Consider the following 11,719-nt stretch of genomic DNA (forward strand, 5'->3'; position numbering starts at 1 on the left):
TTTTCTACTTCCTCTCCTCATACGATATGCTGTGGCCTATCTATAGTGCTGTAAAATAAGTATTACTAAGCGTATTTTCTTCATATTGCATTTTGGTAAGTTAATTTCTCGAGAAGCTGTGATCACATATCTCGAAAACGGTTTCTCTAGATATAACAGTCTTCTATAATTTTCTACTTCCTCTCCTCATACGATATGCTGTGGCCTATCTATAGTGCTGTAAAATAAGTATTACTAAGCGTATTTTACTCATAGTGGACGTTTTCCTCAACTTGTGTATAGTATCGTTGTGCTGGAAGTTTCCCCCGAAGTCTTCCAAAGGCCCATATAGACCCCAGGGGAAGCTTCCAAGCATAACACTACCCCCCCTGGTCGTTCCTCCCGGAGTCTTCCAGAGGCCCATAGACCCCCGGGGGAAGCTTCCAGCACATCAGTATCATGTATCGTTGGTCACCCGCGCCGCTAACAATAGCGCACACAGGTGACCGCCGCAGGTGGCAACGCTGGGTACACCTGAGCCGCTCGTCCTGCGCGGCGAGGCAACGCTTCCTGACATGATCGATCCTCCTCAATGTATGCTGTTTGTTCACCAACCTCCCCCATACCCAACCTTTCCTTCCCCACACAATCATCCCCACCCAACTACCCAACAATACCTTTGTCGTTGGCGGGGCAAACCTCGCTCACAGTGCCTCTAACTTTTAGCCGAGTTTACCCTAAATTTACTCCTATAAGTGTTTCATTATCCACGTGTGACACCAAATCATATTTTTGCCCATTAGGTCGGGGTCTCAAACACTCACTGCCAAAATAACATCCTTGTCCGACGCTTAGTTAAAGTTTTATTTACGAAAAACACACGGCCCCGTAGAGTAGAGAAAGTGTACGGAGACTACATCAGACCAGTCGACCTACACAGTTATACTTTCTCGGTCGTGAGTCGCCTCCCCAACTTCAGGTTTTATACGCCAAGCTGCGCGTCGCCTCGGTGCTCATCTCTGTTTCATCGGCCCTTGAATCTTTGATGGGCAAGAAGCCAAGAACCCACTATCGCTTCTCACAACTATTTCTAAAGATCAAAGAGCGGATCAATCTGTTTTTCATGAGTGTTTTTTAAGGTTCATGGCACAGAAGAAGGGTCACACTACCACCAGGGTCATAAAACTACCCCTGGAAAGGCCTACAGCTCCTACGAAAGCCATGTCAAATATGTGAACTTGGGTCGAAATGTTTTAAAATACGACCCCTAGACCCGCAGGACAAGTGTGACCTGACCACATTGCCAAAGCCACTTCTCTCTCTCTCTCTCTCTCTCTCTCTCTCTCTCTCTCTCTCTCTCTCTCTCTCTCTCTCTCTCTCTCTCTCTCTCTCTCTCTCTCTCTCAGCCTCGCGGGAAGGGGGAAGAGATAGATTGAGAATTTCAGCGTCTCTCTCTCTCTCTCTCTCTCTCTCTCTCTCTCTCTCTCTCTCTCTCTCTCTCTCTCTCTCTCTCTCTCTCTCTCTCTCTCTCTCTCTCTCTCTCTCTCTCTCTCTCTCTCTCTCTCTCTCTCTCTCTCTCTCTCCACCAACACCATGCAGCGATGACATCTGTATTAATGGAAATTCAGTTCATACTTTGTCTAGTATTTAAATGATTATACCAATGAAGTCCTTAATGCTCTCCTGTCCCTCAAAACAAATAAAAATCGAGGACCAGATAGTTTAATACATCCTGAGCTACTTATAGAAACAAAGAGCGAAATACTCAATCATCTCGCATCCTTAGTTAATATGTCCTTGTGAAAAGCCATCGTCTCTTATGATTGGAAGATGAATGACGTTACACCGATTTTTAAGAGAGGAGACAAAACATAACCGGGTAGTCATAAGCCCATTAGTCTAACCTGAATGGTAAGCAAGCTACCGGAGGGCATAGAGACAAAATAGTGAGCTGTTTTAACCCGGTAGCAGCAGGGATCATGTTTCTTAATGGTCCCTCTAAGCGAGAAAAATGAGAAAAAATCATCACTCACGGAAACCATTTCATAATATATATCTAAGCACTTGTGATCAGTTTATGTATCATCTATTTTTGGGGGTTTATATCATGGCAAAAATGTGGCCCGTCGCTGCTACACGGTAAAGCCACAAATTTGGCCCGTCGCTGCTACACGGTAAAGCCACAAATTTGGCCCGTCGCTGCTACACGGTGAAGCCACAAATTTGGCCCGTCGCTGCTACATGGTAAAGCCACAAATTTGGCCCGTCGCTGCTACACGGTAAAGCCACAAATTTGGCCCGTCGCTGCTACACGGTGAAGCCACAAATTTGGCCCGTCGCTGCTACACGGTAAAGCCACAAATTTGGCCCGTCGCTGCTACACGGTAAAGCCACAAATTTGGCCCGTCGCTGCTACACGGTAAAGCCACAAATTTGGCCCGTCGCTGCTAACGGGTTAAAGGTCCTTCCCTAACCAAGGATTCACAACACAGCTTCCAAAACAAGTGATCCTTACCTGGATTTCTTACCTGGCTGACCTTTCCCTATGAGCCATGCTAGGGTGAACCGTCAGGCAAAGAATCGAAAGGTCTCACCAACCAGTGCCCCAGCCTGTCCAAACTCATCAAACAACATAACATAATCCAATAAAACATAGTCTGGAAAGTGCATTCTGTGTACCTAACCTACTTACCTTGTATAACGACCTCTTCTCAATCTATGACGTAGTTTATTTGGATTTTCAAAAGGCGTGTGAGCCAGCTCCGGCTATACGAGGAGGTGGCACGCTATCCAGAAGTCGACCCTGCATGCTCACCGAGTTGTTTCTGTAGAAGACATCCTGTGCGGAGAATGCCAAAGGGGATCGAGGCTTGAGTACGCCCAGTGGATCCTGTCTTGCATGAAGCCTTGCTCGGAGGAGACCCCGGGTATGGGCGCATAGGGTGGGTGAATCCAAAGTCTAATCATATTATTAGACTTTGGGTGAATCAACGCGCCCCCAGATGACTGATTGTACTATACCTTGGTGTTTGGGATATTTTTTATACTGAGGCAAAGTCCCTGACCAAACATCTAGGCGGTGAGAGTATCGTGTACTAAATGAAGGATACAGAGGCCCGGGGCACAGCACGTTGGGCTAGGAAACGAACAATTGGCTCGGGAGTCTGTGTAATAAGGGCAGCGCGGTGACACTCAACATTCTGAACTTGAAATGGGAAGTCGGAAATGGACATGGCAGTTGGCAGGCCTTAAGGAAAAGAAGGGGTATGGTAAAGCCCCGTTCACACTGTTCCGACTTTGGGCCACGACTACCCACGACTACCCACGACTACCCACGACTACCCACGACTACCCACGACTACCCACGACTATCCACGACTACCCACGACTACCCACGACTACCCACGACTACCCACGACTCTAGGGTACACGAGGTCTTGGGTGTTGATGTGAAAGGGTCGGGCCTGTCTTGGAAGAGGTCTTGAGACTTGTATAGTTGGCCGAATGTCCCAGACAGTCGGCAATACACCAAGACCCCAATAAAACCTCCCCCGACCCTTCTTGGAGCGTGGGAACCAGCTTGTCAAATAGGAAAGTCGCTGGGTTGTCGTGGCCCAGAGACGGCACGGTGTGAACGGGGCTTAAGAGGTGTGTGTGTGTGTGTGTGTGTGTGTGTGTGTGTGTGTGTGTGTGTGTGTTTTTTAACCCTATTCGATCAGAGGGGGACAAATCTGGCCTTCCCTCAGGCATTTCGATCAAAACGATACACTTTTAATAACTTTCCATTAGCTTCTTTTCAGTCATCATTCATCATTGTTTTACACTATTGATTCGGTTCCAGTACTTAGTGTTCATGAGCGTTATCGTTGTTCAGATAAATGAGTACGATGCTAGGCGTGAAAATTTGAAAACGTCGGATCGGATTGGGTTCAGAGAGAGGGCCAAGGTACTGCTCTATAGATGGGAGGAGGGCCATGGGTCGTGGGAGAGGAAGGTGAGCCAGTAGACAAGGTTGATGGCGAGGAAGGCCAGCGGGAACAGGACGCGGGAGACCTTGTCGATGCTGGAGACGGAGTTGGCCTGAAGCTGGAACTTGGCGACCCCACAGCCCGCCTTGCTCCCCTCTCGCTCCCTCTCCCTCCGCCAATCCTCCAGGCTGCCCGCGCTGCTTCGCTCCTCCTGCCGCCTTTCCTGGAAGGGAGACACGTACTGGTTGCGTCTTGTTGCTGTCTATATCAGAACAGACTTGACATACGTGCGGGCAAAGGAAGAAGCGAGGAACACACACACACACACACACACACACACACACACACACATACCTTGGAGAAGTGTCCCAGGACCTGTCTTCGCTTCCGTCGGCCACACAGTCCCGTCAGGCGCCGCACCACAGAGGAGGAGCACCGGGGCCCGCCAGGTTTGGGGCTTCTGAGGCGGGAGGACCCCACCCCGTTTGGCCCCATAGCATAGGGCGCCAGGGGTAGGACCGCCACTCCGCGCATCGTCGCCAGGCATACCGAGGCGTTCTGTGGAGGGAGGGAAGAGCTGAAGGGGACCGAAGTGAAGTGTCTGGAGGTTACCGGGGAGCTCAGTGAAGAGTTTGGTGTGTGGAAGAACTTATAGGAGAGCGGAGTGAAGTGTCTAACGAAAGGATTGGCATATAAGCTGGTATAACAAAACAGTTTGCCATATCACACCAGCTATTTCTAAAGGTCAAAGAGGGGGTCAATCGGGGTCAAATGAGTGTTTCTTCAGGTTCATGGTACAGAAGAAGGGTCAGACTACCACCAGGGTCATAAAACTACTTCTGGAAATGCCCACAACTCCTACGAAAGCCTTGTCAAATATGTGTTCTTGGGCGGCGAAATGATGGAGGTAATACCCAGAGAGAGAGAGAGAGAGAGAGAGAGATTTATACCTTCACTGGAGTTTGTTGCATTTCCCTCCCCTGGTGTTCGTTCCCCTTTCCCTCTTCCTGCGTCGTGTCTCCAACCCCCAATACCACTTCCTCTTCCTCCTCCTCCTCTTCCTCTTCCTTCTCCTCTTCCTCTTCGTCTTGGTCCTCGTCGTGATCATCATCCTCGTCGTCTTCATCCTCCTCATCATCATCCTCGGAGCTACAGTAGGAGAGATACACCTCGCCCGACCCGACCTTCGTGAAGAGGTGGACGAAGGCGAACTGCGGCAGATAGATAGATAGATAGATGGATAGATGGACAGATAGAGAAGGTCGGTATTATGAGAAACTCGCTTCTCACATGACCTATTTCTAAAGGTCAAAGAAGGGGTCAGTCGGGTTCTAATGAGTGTTTCTTCAGGGTCACGGTACAGAGGAAGGGTCACACTACCACCAGGGTCATGAAACTACCCTTGGAAATGCCCACAACTCCTATGAAAGCCTTGTCAAATAGGTGTTCTTGGGCTGGGATATGTTTTGTAATGTGACCCTAATTAGTCAGTCGGGTTCTAATGAGTGTTTCTTCAGGGTCACGGTACAGAGGAAGGGTCACACTACCACCAGTGTCTACAGAGGAAGGTCACACTACCACCAGGGTCATGAAACTACCCTTGGAAATGCCCACAACTCCTATGAAAGCCTTGTCAAATAGGTGTTCTTGGGTTGGGATATGTTTTGTAATGTGACCCTAATTAGTCAGTCGGGTTCTAATGAGTGTTTCTTCAGGGTCACGGTACAGAGGAAGGGTCACACTACCACCAGGGTCATGAAACTACCCTTGGAAATGCCCACAACTCCTATGAAAGCCTTGTCAAATAGGTGTTTCTTGAGGTTCACAGTACAGAGGAAGGGTCACACTACCACCAGGGTCATGAAACTACCCTTGGAAATGCCCACAACTCCTATGAAAGCCTTGTCAAATAGGTGTTCTTTCCTTCCTCACAAACTGAAGAACATTTTTTTTTCCATTATTTTTTTCTTTCCTTCTCAAATCCTTCCTTTTTGACGCCTCTGCTCATTCTATCAATCTCCTTCCCCCTTATAGTTTTTCCCTTATATTCGTTCTTCCTCCCTTCCTTTCTCATTTCACTGTCTTCTCATTCTCTCCTTTCCTTTTCATATCCTTTCCCTTTCGTCAACTCTCCTTCTCTCTCTTAAAATCTCCTTCCCCTTTCTAGTTTTCCCGTATCTTCGTTCTTCCTCTCTTCCTTGCCCTTTTGATCGTCTTCCCATTCTCTCCTTTCCTTTTCATATCCTTCCCTTTCGTCAATTCTCCTTCTCTCGTTTAATCTCCTTCCCTTATTTCTTCCCTTCTTCCTTATCTGCGCCTTTCTTCCTAGTCTATTTTCCTTCTCCTCCCATCTATATGATTCTATTTACATAACCTTCAGTGACACACAACCTCGTCACACATAAATACGTAGACTATGAGCCGGTTCCACAGTCCAACACAGTGTCTTCGTAACAGCCCGAACCAAACTACAGAATCCCATACAATCCAAAAACGGTGAGGTCTTCGATGCCACACTAAATACACAAGACTTTTCCTGTGTAGTTTCATCAAATTTGTGAACTTATAAACACCAGACACTACTCTGGTATTGGTTTGGGAGCTTACTAACCCATCATGGGGAACTGTGAAACTGGCCCTTAAACACAACAAACAGGTTAGGTTAGGTTAGGTTAGGTTAGGCAGCACTTAGAGCCGGTTTCACAGTCCAACACAGTGTCTTCGTAACAGCCCGAACCAAACTACAGAATCCCATACAATCCAAAACGGTGAGGTCTTCGATGCCACACTAAATACACAAGACTTTTCCTGTATAGCTTCATCAAATTTGTGAACTTATAAACACCAGACACTAGACAAGGAATTTCGAAGGCTCTGGTATTGGTTTGGGAGCTTACTAACCCATCATGGCGAACTGTGAAACTGGCCCTTAAACACAACAAACAGGTTAGGTTAGGTTAGGCAGCACTTAGAGCCGGTTCCACAGTCCAACACAGTGTCTTCGTAACAGCCCGAACCAAACTACAGAATCCCATACAATCCAAAAACGGTGAGGTCTTCAATGCCACACTAAATACACAAGACTTTTCCTGTATAGTTTCATCAAATTTGTGAACTTATAAACACCAGACACTATACAAGGAAATTTCGAAGGCTCTGGTATTGGTTTGGGAGCTTACTAACCCATCATGGCGAACTGTGAGACTGGCCCTTAGAGTGTTCAAGGAGAGGAAAATAACCTAACCTCGATGATGGTAGCGAAGATGAACCCGTACGATATCCAGACGAAGAGGTCGAGGGCGGTGGAGTACGGTACCTTGGGGAGATCGGTGCGTGCCTCCAGGCCCAAGAAGGTCATGGTGAGCACTGTGGTTATGCCTGCCGGGAAGGATACAGAGAGCTTGAGTATACCAGCAGACGACACGAGGCCAGAGGTGCTTACAGAGGAAGGTATTACACTAAGGTTCGTTTTACAAGACACGTTCGATTCTCACATCAATTATTTTTAAAGGTCAAAGAGGGGGTCAGTTGGGTTCTAATGAGTGTTTCTTCAGGGTCATGGTACAGAAGAAGGGTCAAACTACCACCAGGATCATAAAACTGCCAGCATAGGGATGAAAGAGCGAAGATGCTGGTTAACTCTCGCATAAGGGGTTTGGACAGTATAGGGATGAAAGAGTGAAGATGCTGGTTAACTCTTGCATAAGGGGTTTGGACAGTATAGGGATGAAAGAGTGAAGATGCTGGTTAACTCTCGCATAAGGGGTTTGGACAGTATAGGGATGAAAGAGTGAAGATGCTGGTTAACTCTTGCATAAGGGGTTTGGACAGTATAGGGATGAAAGAGTGAAGATGCTGGTTAACTCTTGCATAAGGGGTTTGGACAGTATAGGGATGAAAGAGTGAAGATGCTGGTTAACTCTTGCATAAGGGGTTTGGACAGTATAGGGATGAAAGAGTGAAGATGCTGGTTAACTCTTGCATAAGGGGTTTGGACAGTATAGGGATGAAAGAGTGAAGATGCTGGTTAACTCTGGCATAAGGTGTTTGGACGGTAGTGGGATGAAAGAGTGAAGATGCTGGTTAACTCTTGCATAGGGTTTGGACAGTATAGGGATGAAAGAGTGAAGATGCTGGTTAACTCTTGCATAAGGGGTTTGGACAGTATAGGGATGAAAGAGTGAAGATGCTGGTTAACTCTTGCATAAGGGGTTTGGACAGTATAGGGATGAAAGAGTGAAGATGCTGGTTAACTCTTGCATAAGGGGTTTGGACAGTATAGGGATGAAAGAGTGAAGATGCTGGTTAACTCTCGCATAAGGGGTTTGGACAGTATAGGGATGAAAGAGCGAAGATGCTGGTTAACTCTTGCATAAGGGGTTTGGACAGTATAGGGATGAAAGAGTGAAGATGCTGGTTAACTCTTGCATAAGGGGTTTGGACAGTAAAGGGATGAAAGAGTGAAGATGCTGGTTAACTCTTGAATAAGGGGTTTGAACAGTATAGGGATGAAAGAGTGAAGATGCTGGTTAACTCTTGCATAAGGGGTTTGGACAGTAAAGGGATGAAAGAGTGAAGATGCTGGTTAACTCTTGCATAAGGGGTTTGGACAGTATAGGGATGAAAGAGTGAAGATGCTGGTTAACTCTTGCATAAGGGGTTTGGACAGTAAAGGGATGAGCTTGAGTAGAAAGTCTTGTGCGGAGGAGTAACAGCAATCATCACACAGTTGGCAATGCTGAATTATCTCGCTCCGGTATACTGTAAACAATAGGCCGCCCTCTAACTCTCGCTCCCAATATTAGCGGGATCATAACCGATACAGATGACGTTAACAGTAATTTGTAATAATGCTGGTGATATAATGTCATGAATTGGCTCATCATGGTCTTCATCAGCTATCACCGACATAATAGTGATATATTAACACACACACACACACACACACACACACACACTCTTCTCCTTCCCCCCCCCCACACACACCTACGCAGAGAGAGAGAGAGATAGAGAGAGAGAGAGACTTATAATATTCCTCGTCACCAAGGTTCTGCGCCTGGTACGTCTTTTATCCATCAGTCACGCGTGTCTTTCTATCTGATGTTAACCTCAGTTCGAGTCCGTTGAGGTCGACCCTTACTCTGCCGCCTCTCTTCCGTGGTTAATCCCAGGCTGGAATTCTGCGCCGACTAAACGAAACTTTCCAACTGTTGGTATCAGAATCTGTCCTTGTTGGTCTTTGGTGCATGTTGGTTGTTCATGATTAAATTCAGTCCTTTTCTTGTTCTGTTACCATATGTCTGTTTCTCCCATGTCTGTTTCCCAATGTCTGTTTCTCTAAGCGTAACGGGTTTTCTGATGTTTGCGAGTTGTTGGTATCAGAATCTGTCCTTGTTGGTCTTTGGTGTATGTTGGCTGTTCATGGTTAAATTCAGTCCTTTTCTTGTTCTGTTATCATATGTCTGTTTCTCCCATGTCTGTTTCCCAATGTCTGTTTCTCTAAGCGTAACGGGTTTTCTGATGTTTGCGAGTTGTTGGTATCAGAATCTGTCCTTGTTGGTCGTTGGTGCATGTTGGTTGTTCATGGTTAAACTAAGTCCTTTTCTTGTTCTGTTACCATATCCCTGTTTCTCCCATGTCTGTTTCTGTTGAGGGGAGCGTCCTTGGGCAGTACGGGCCGAGCTCAGACCGTCTCCATCTGAAGCCTTGGTGTTTCGAAGCGATGTTTCATGATGACGTCACGATTCGGAGACTCTCTGGTCCGGCAGTTGACTTGAGATGGTGGAAGTCTTACGTCCCATTAGCCAATCCTTGCTGTATCTCCCCTCCTTGAAGGGAGTATAATGAAGCGTTTGCGAGATTCTTCCATTTTTAAAAAGCAGAAGAGAACAAAATAAATCAGTTTGTTGACTTGTATCTCTTAGACTTACGTGACAAACACTCATGATAATCCAATCAATCCCCTTTTGCGGCTTTTGTAAGTTGTTGATGCGAGAGGCGGAAGTGTCTGGGAGCACCAACCTATAACATTGGACACTCGACGATTACTAGGTTAGCCACAGGACCCACGCAGCGAGGCGAGGGAAGGCGAAGGGAGGAAGGAGTGGAAGGGAAAGAAGGGTAGCGGAGGATAGCCGATGAGAGCTCGATAAAGAAGGGAAGTATGGGTGACGGGAGGTATTGGAGAGGTCGAGGCGAGAAGGAAGGGTGGAGAAGTGAGGGAGGGAAGACGGAGGGAGGGAAGTATATATAACAGGAGGAGGAGAGAATGGGAGGAGGCGTGTAAACATCGAGGAAGAGAGGGAGGGCTGGAAAACATGGCACAGGACGAGAGGAAGAAAAAAAGGAAAGTTGAACGAGAGGAAAGTTGGAAAGTTTCGTTTAGTCGGCGCAACATCTGAGGTCATATGCCGGTGAACAAGAAGATAGAAGAGAGAAAAGAAGATGGGGAATTAAGATGACAGGAAAACACATACGAATCACCCTCCTGGGAAATATGGCAGAGGACGAGAGGGGGTGAAAGAGGAAGATTCGAAAAAGATAAAGGAGAAATAGACGGTAGGGAATTTAAGATGACGAAAAGATACCAGAATCAGAGTTGACTGTAATATCGCCTGTTGTTTTGAGATGAATTGTTACGATAGAGAATCAGGGTCAGTGAGCGGATGATGGAAGGAGGGAAGATTAGAGAAAGGAAGGAAATATAAAGAAATAAAAATGAGATATGTGTATAAATAAGAGAAGTGTTATAATTTGTTGTTGTTGGTACTGGTGATGTTTGTAATGTTGTTGTTGTTGTTGTTGCAGTGTTGTATAGTTGTTTTTGCTGTAGTCCAAACCGATGTGTTGATTTCGTTGTTATTAAGATAAGGCTTTTGTTGCGTCTGTTAATACCGTTGTTGTTGTTGTTGTTGTTGTTGTTGTTACCGTGACTTCTGTTCAAGGTGGTGATGGTCTTTGTGGTGGTATTGGTGGTGGTGGTGGTGGTATTGGTGGTGGGTGGTGGTGGTCGTGGTGATGGTGGTGGTGGTGGTGGGTGGTGATGATGGTGGTCGTGGATCTAATATCGCAGGTTTTTGATGTGAATTTCATTTTCATCTCAAACAAGTGTCGGGCGGCGAGGGGGTACAACACATAGACTAGCCTGTTGTGTTGGTGGGATGTCAGTCTCTCTCTCTCTCTCTCTCTCTCTCTCTCTCTCTCTCTCTCTCTCTCTCTCTCCATCTATATAAAACTATTTAGATAACCCTCAGCGTCACAAAACCGCGTCACACATAAATGCGTAGACTGGGAAATACAGCAACCTCAGTATAGGTGGTGGTGATGGTGGTGGTGGTGGTGGCTGTGGTGGTTGTGGTGGTGGTGGAAATAACCAAAGAGAATTAATTATGATAAAGCGAAGAAGAAAGAAAACGTCGCTGCAAGATAAACTTTTAACGTATAATGATGACATAACAACAACAACAACAACAATAATAACAATGAAAAGAAAACAAGAAAAAAAAGAAGAAGAAAAGGCAGACCACAACTGTTGCATAAATCACTGTTTCTATGTAGCAATGTGTAATTTTTTTCACCGTGACGGAAATATTTCACAAACTATATAGGCCTACTCCTTCATCCATTCGCTTCATTTGCTTTCCTTCAATGCAACTTTTATAAGACACTCCTGCCCTCGCCTTCCTCCCCGGCACATCTTTGTCCACCATCACTATAACAAACTTACTTAACCGACATATCTTTTCGTTTTCAAAGTTTTCCCTCTTTGATAT

At 46.3% G+C, this 11,719-nt stretch overlaps 1 protein-coding gene across 1 annotated transcript in view; it reads right to left on the reverse strand.

Annotated features, from left to right (window-relative positions):
- Positions 1 to 1,565: 1,565 nt before the first annotated feature.
- LOC126988485 (gamma-aminobutyric acid receptor alpha-like) overlaps positions 1,566 to 11,719 on the reverse strand; it is a 71,137-nt gene continuing 60,983 nt past the window's right edge. The window contains exons 13-16 of the mRNA XM_050846629.1: positions 7,192 to 7,325; positions 4,898 to 5,158; positions 4,302 to 4,505; positions 1,566 to 4,170 (exon numbers count right to left, since the gene is read on the reverse strand). Of these exons, the coding sequence (XP_050702586.1) occupies positions 3,934 to 4,170; positions 4,302 to 4,505; positions 4,898 to 5,158; positions 7,192 to 7,325 (836 nt within the window). The 3' untranslated portion in view covers positions 1,566 to 3,933. The remainder of the gene's footprint in view (positions 4,171 to 4,301; positions 4,506 to 4,897; positions 5,159 to 7,191; positions 7,326 to 11,719) is intronic.

This window comes from Eriocheir sinensis, chromosome 6, assembly GCF_024679095.1.
Source record: "Eriocheir sinensis breed Jianghai 21 chromosome 6, ASM2467909v1, whole genome shotgun sequence".
NCBI lineage: Eukaryota > Metazoa > Arthropoda > Malacostraca > Decapoda > Varunidae > Eriocheir > Eriocheir sinensis.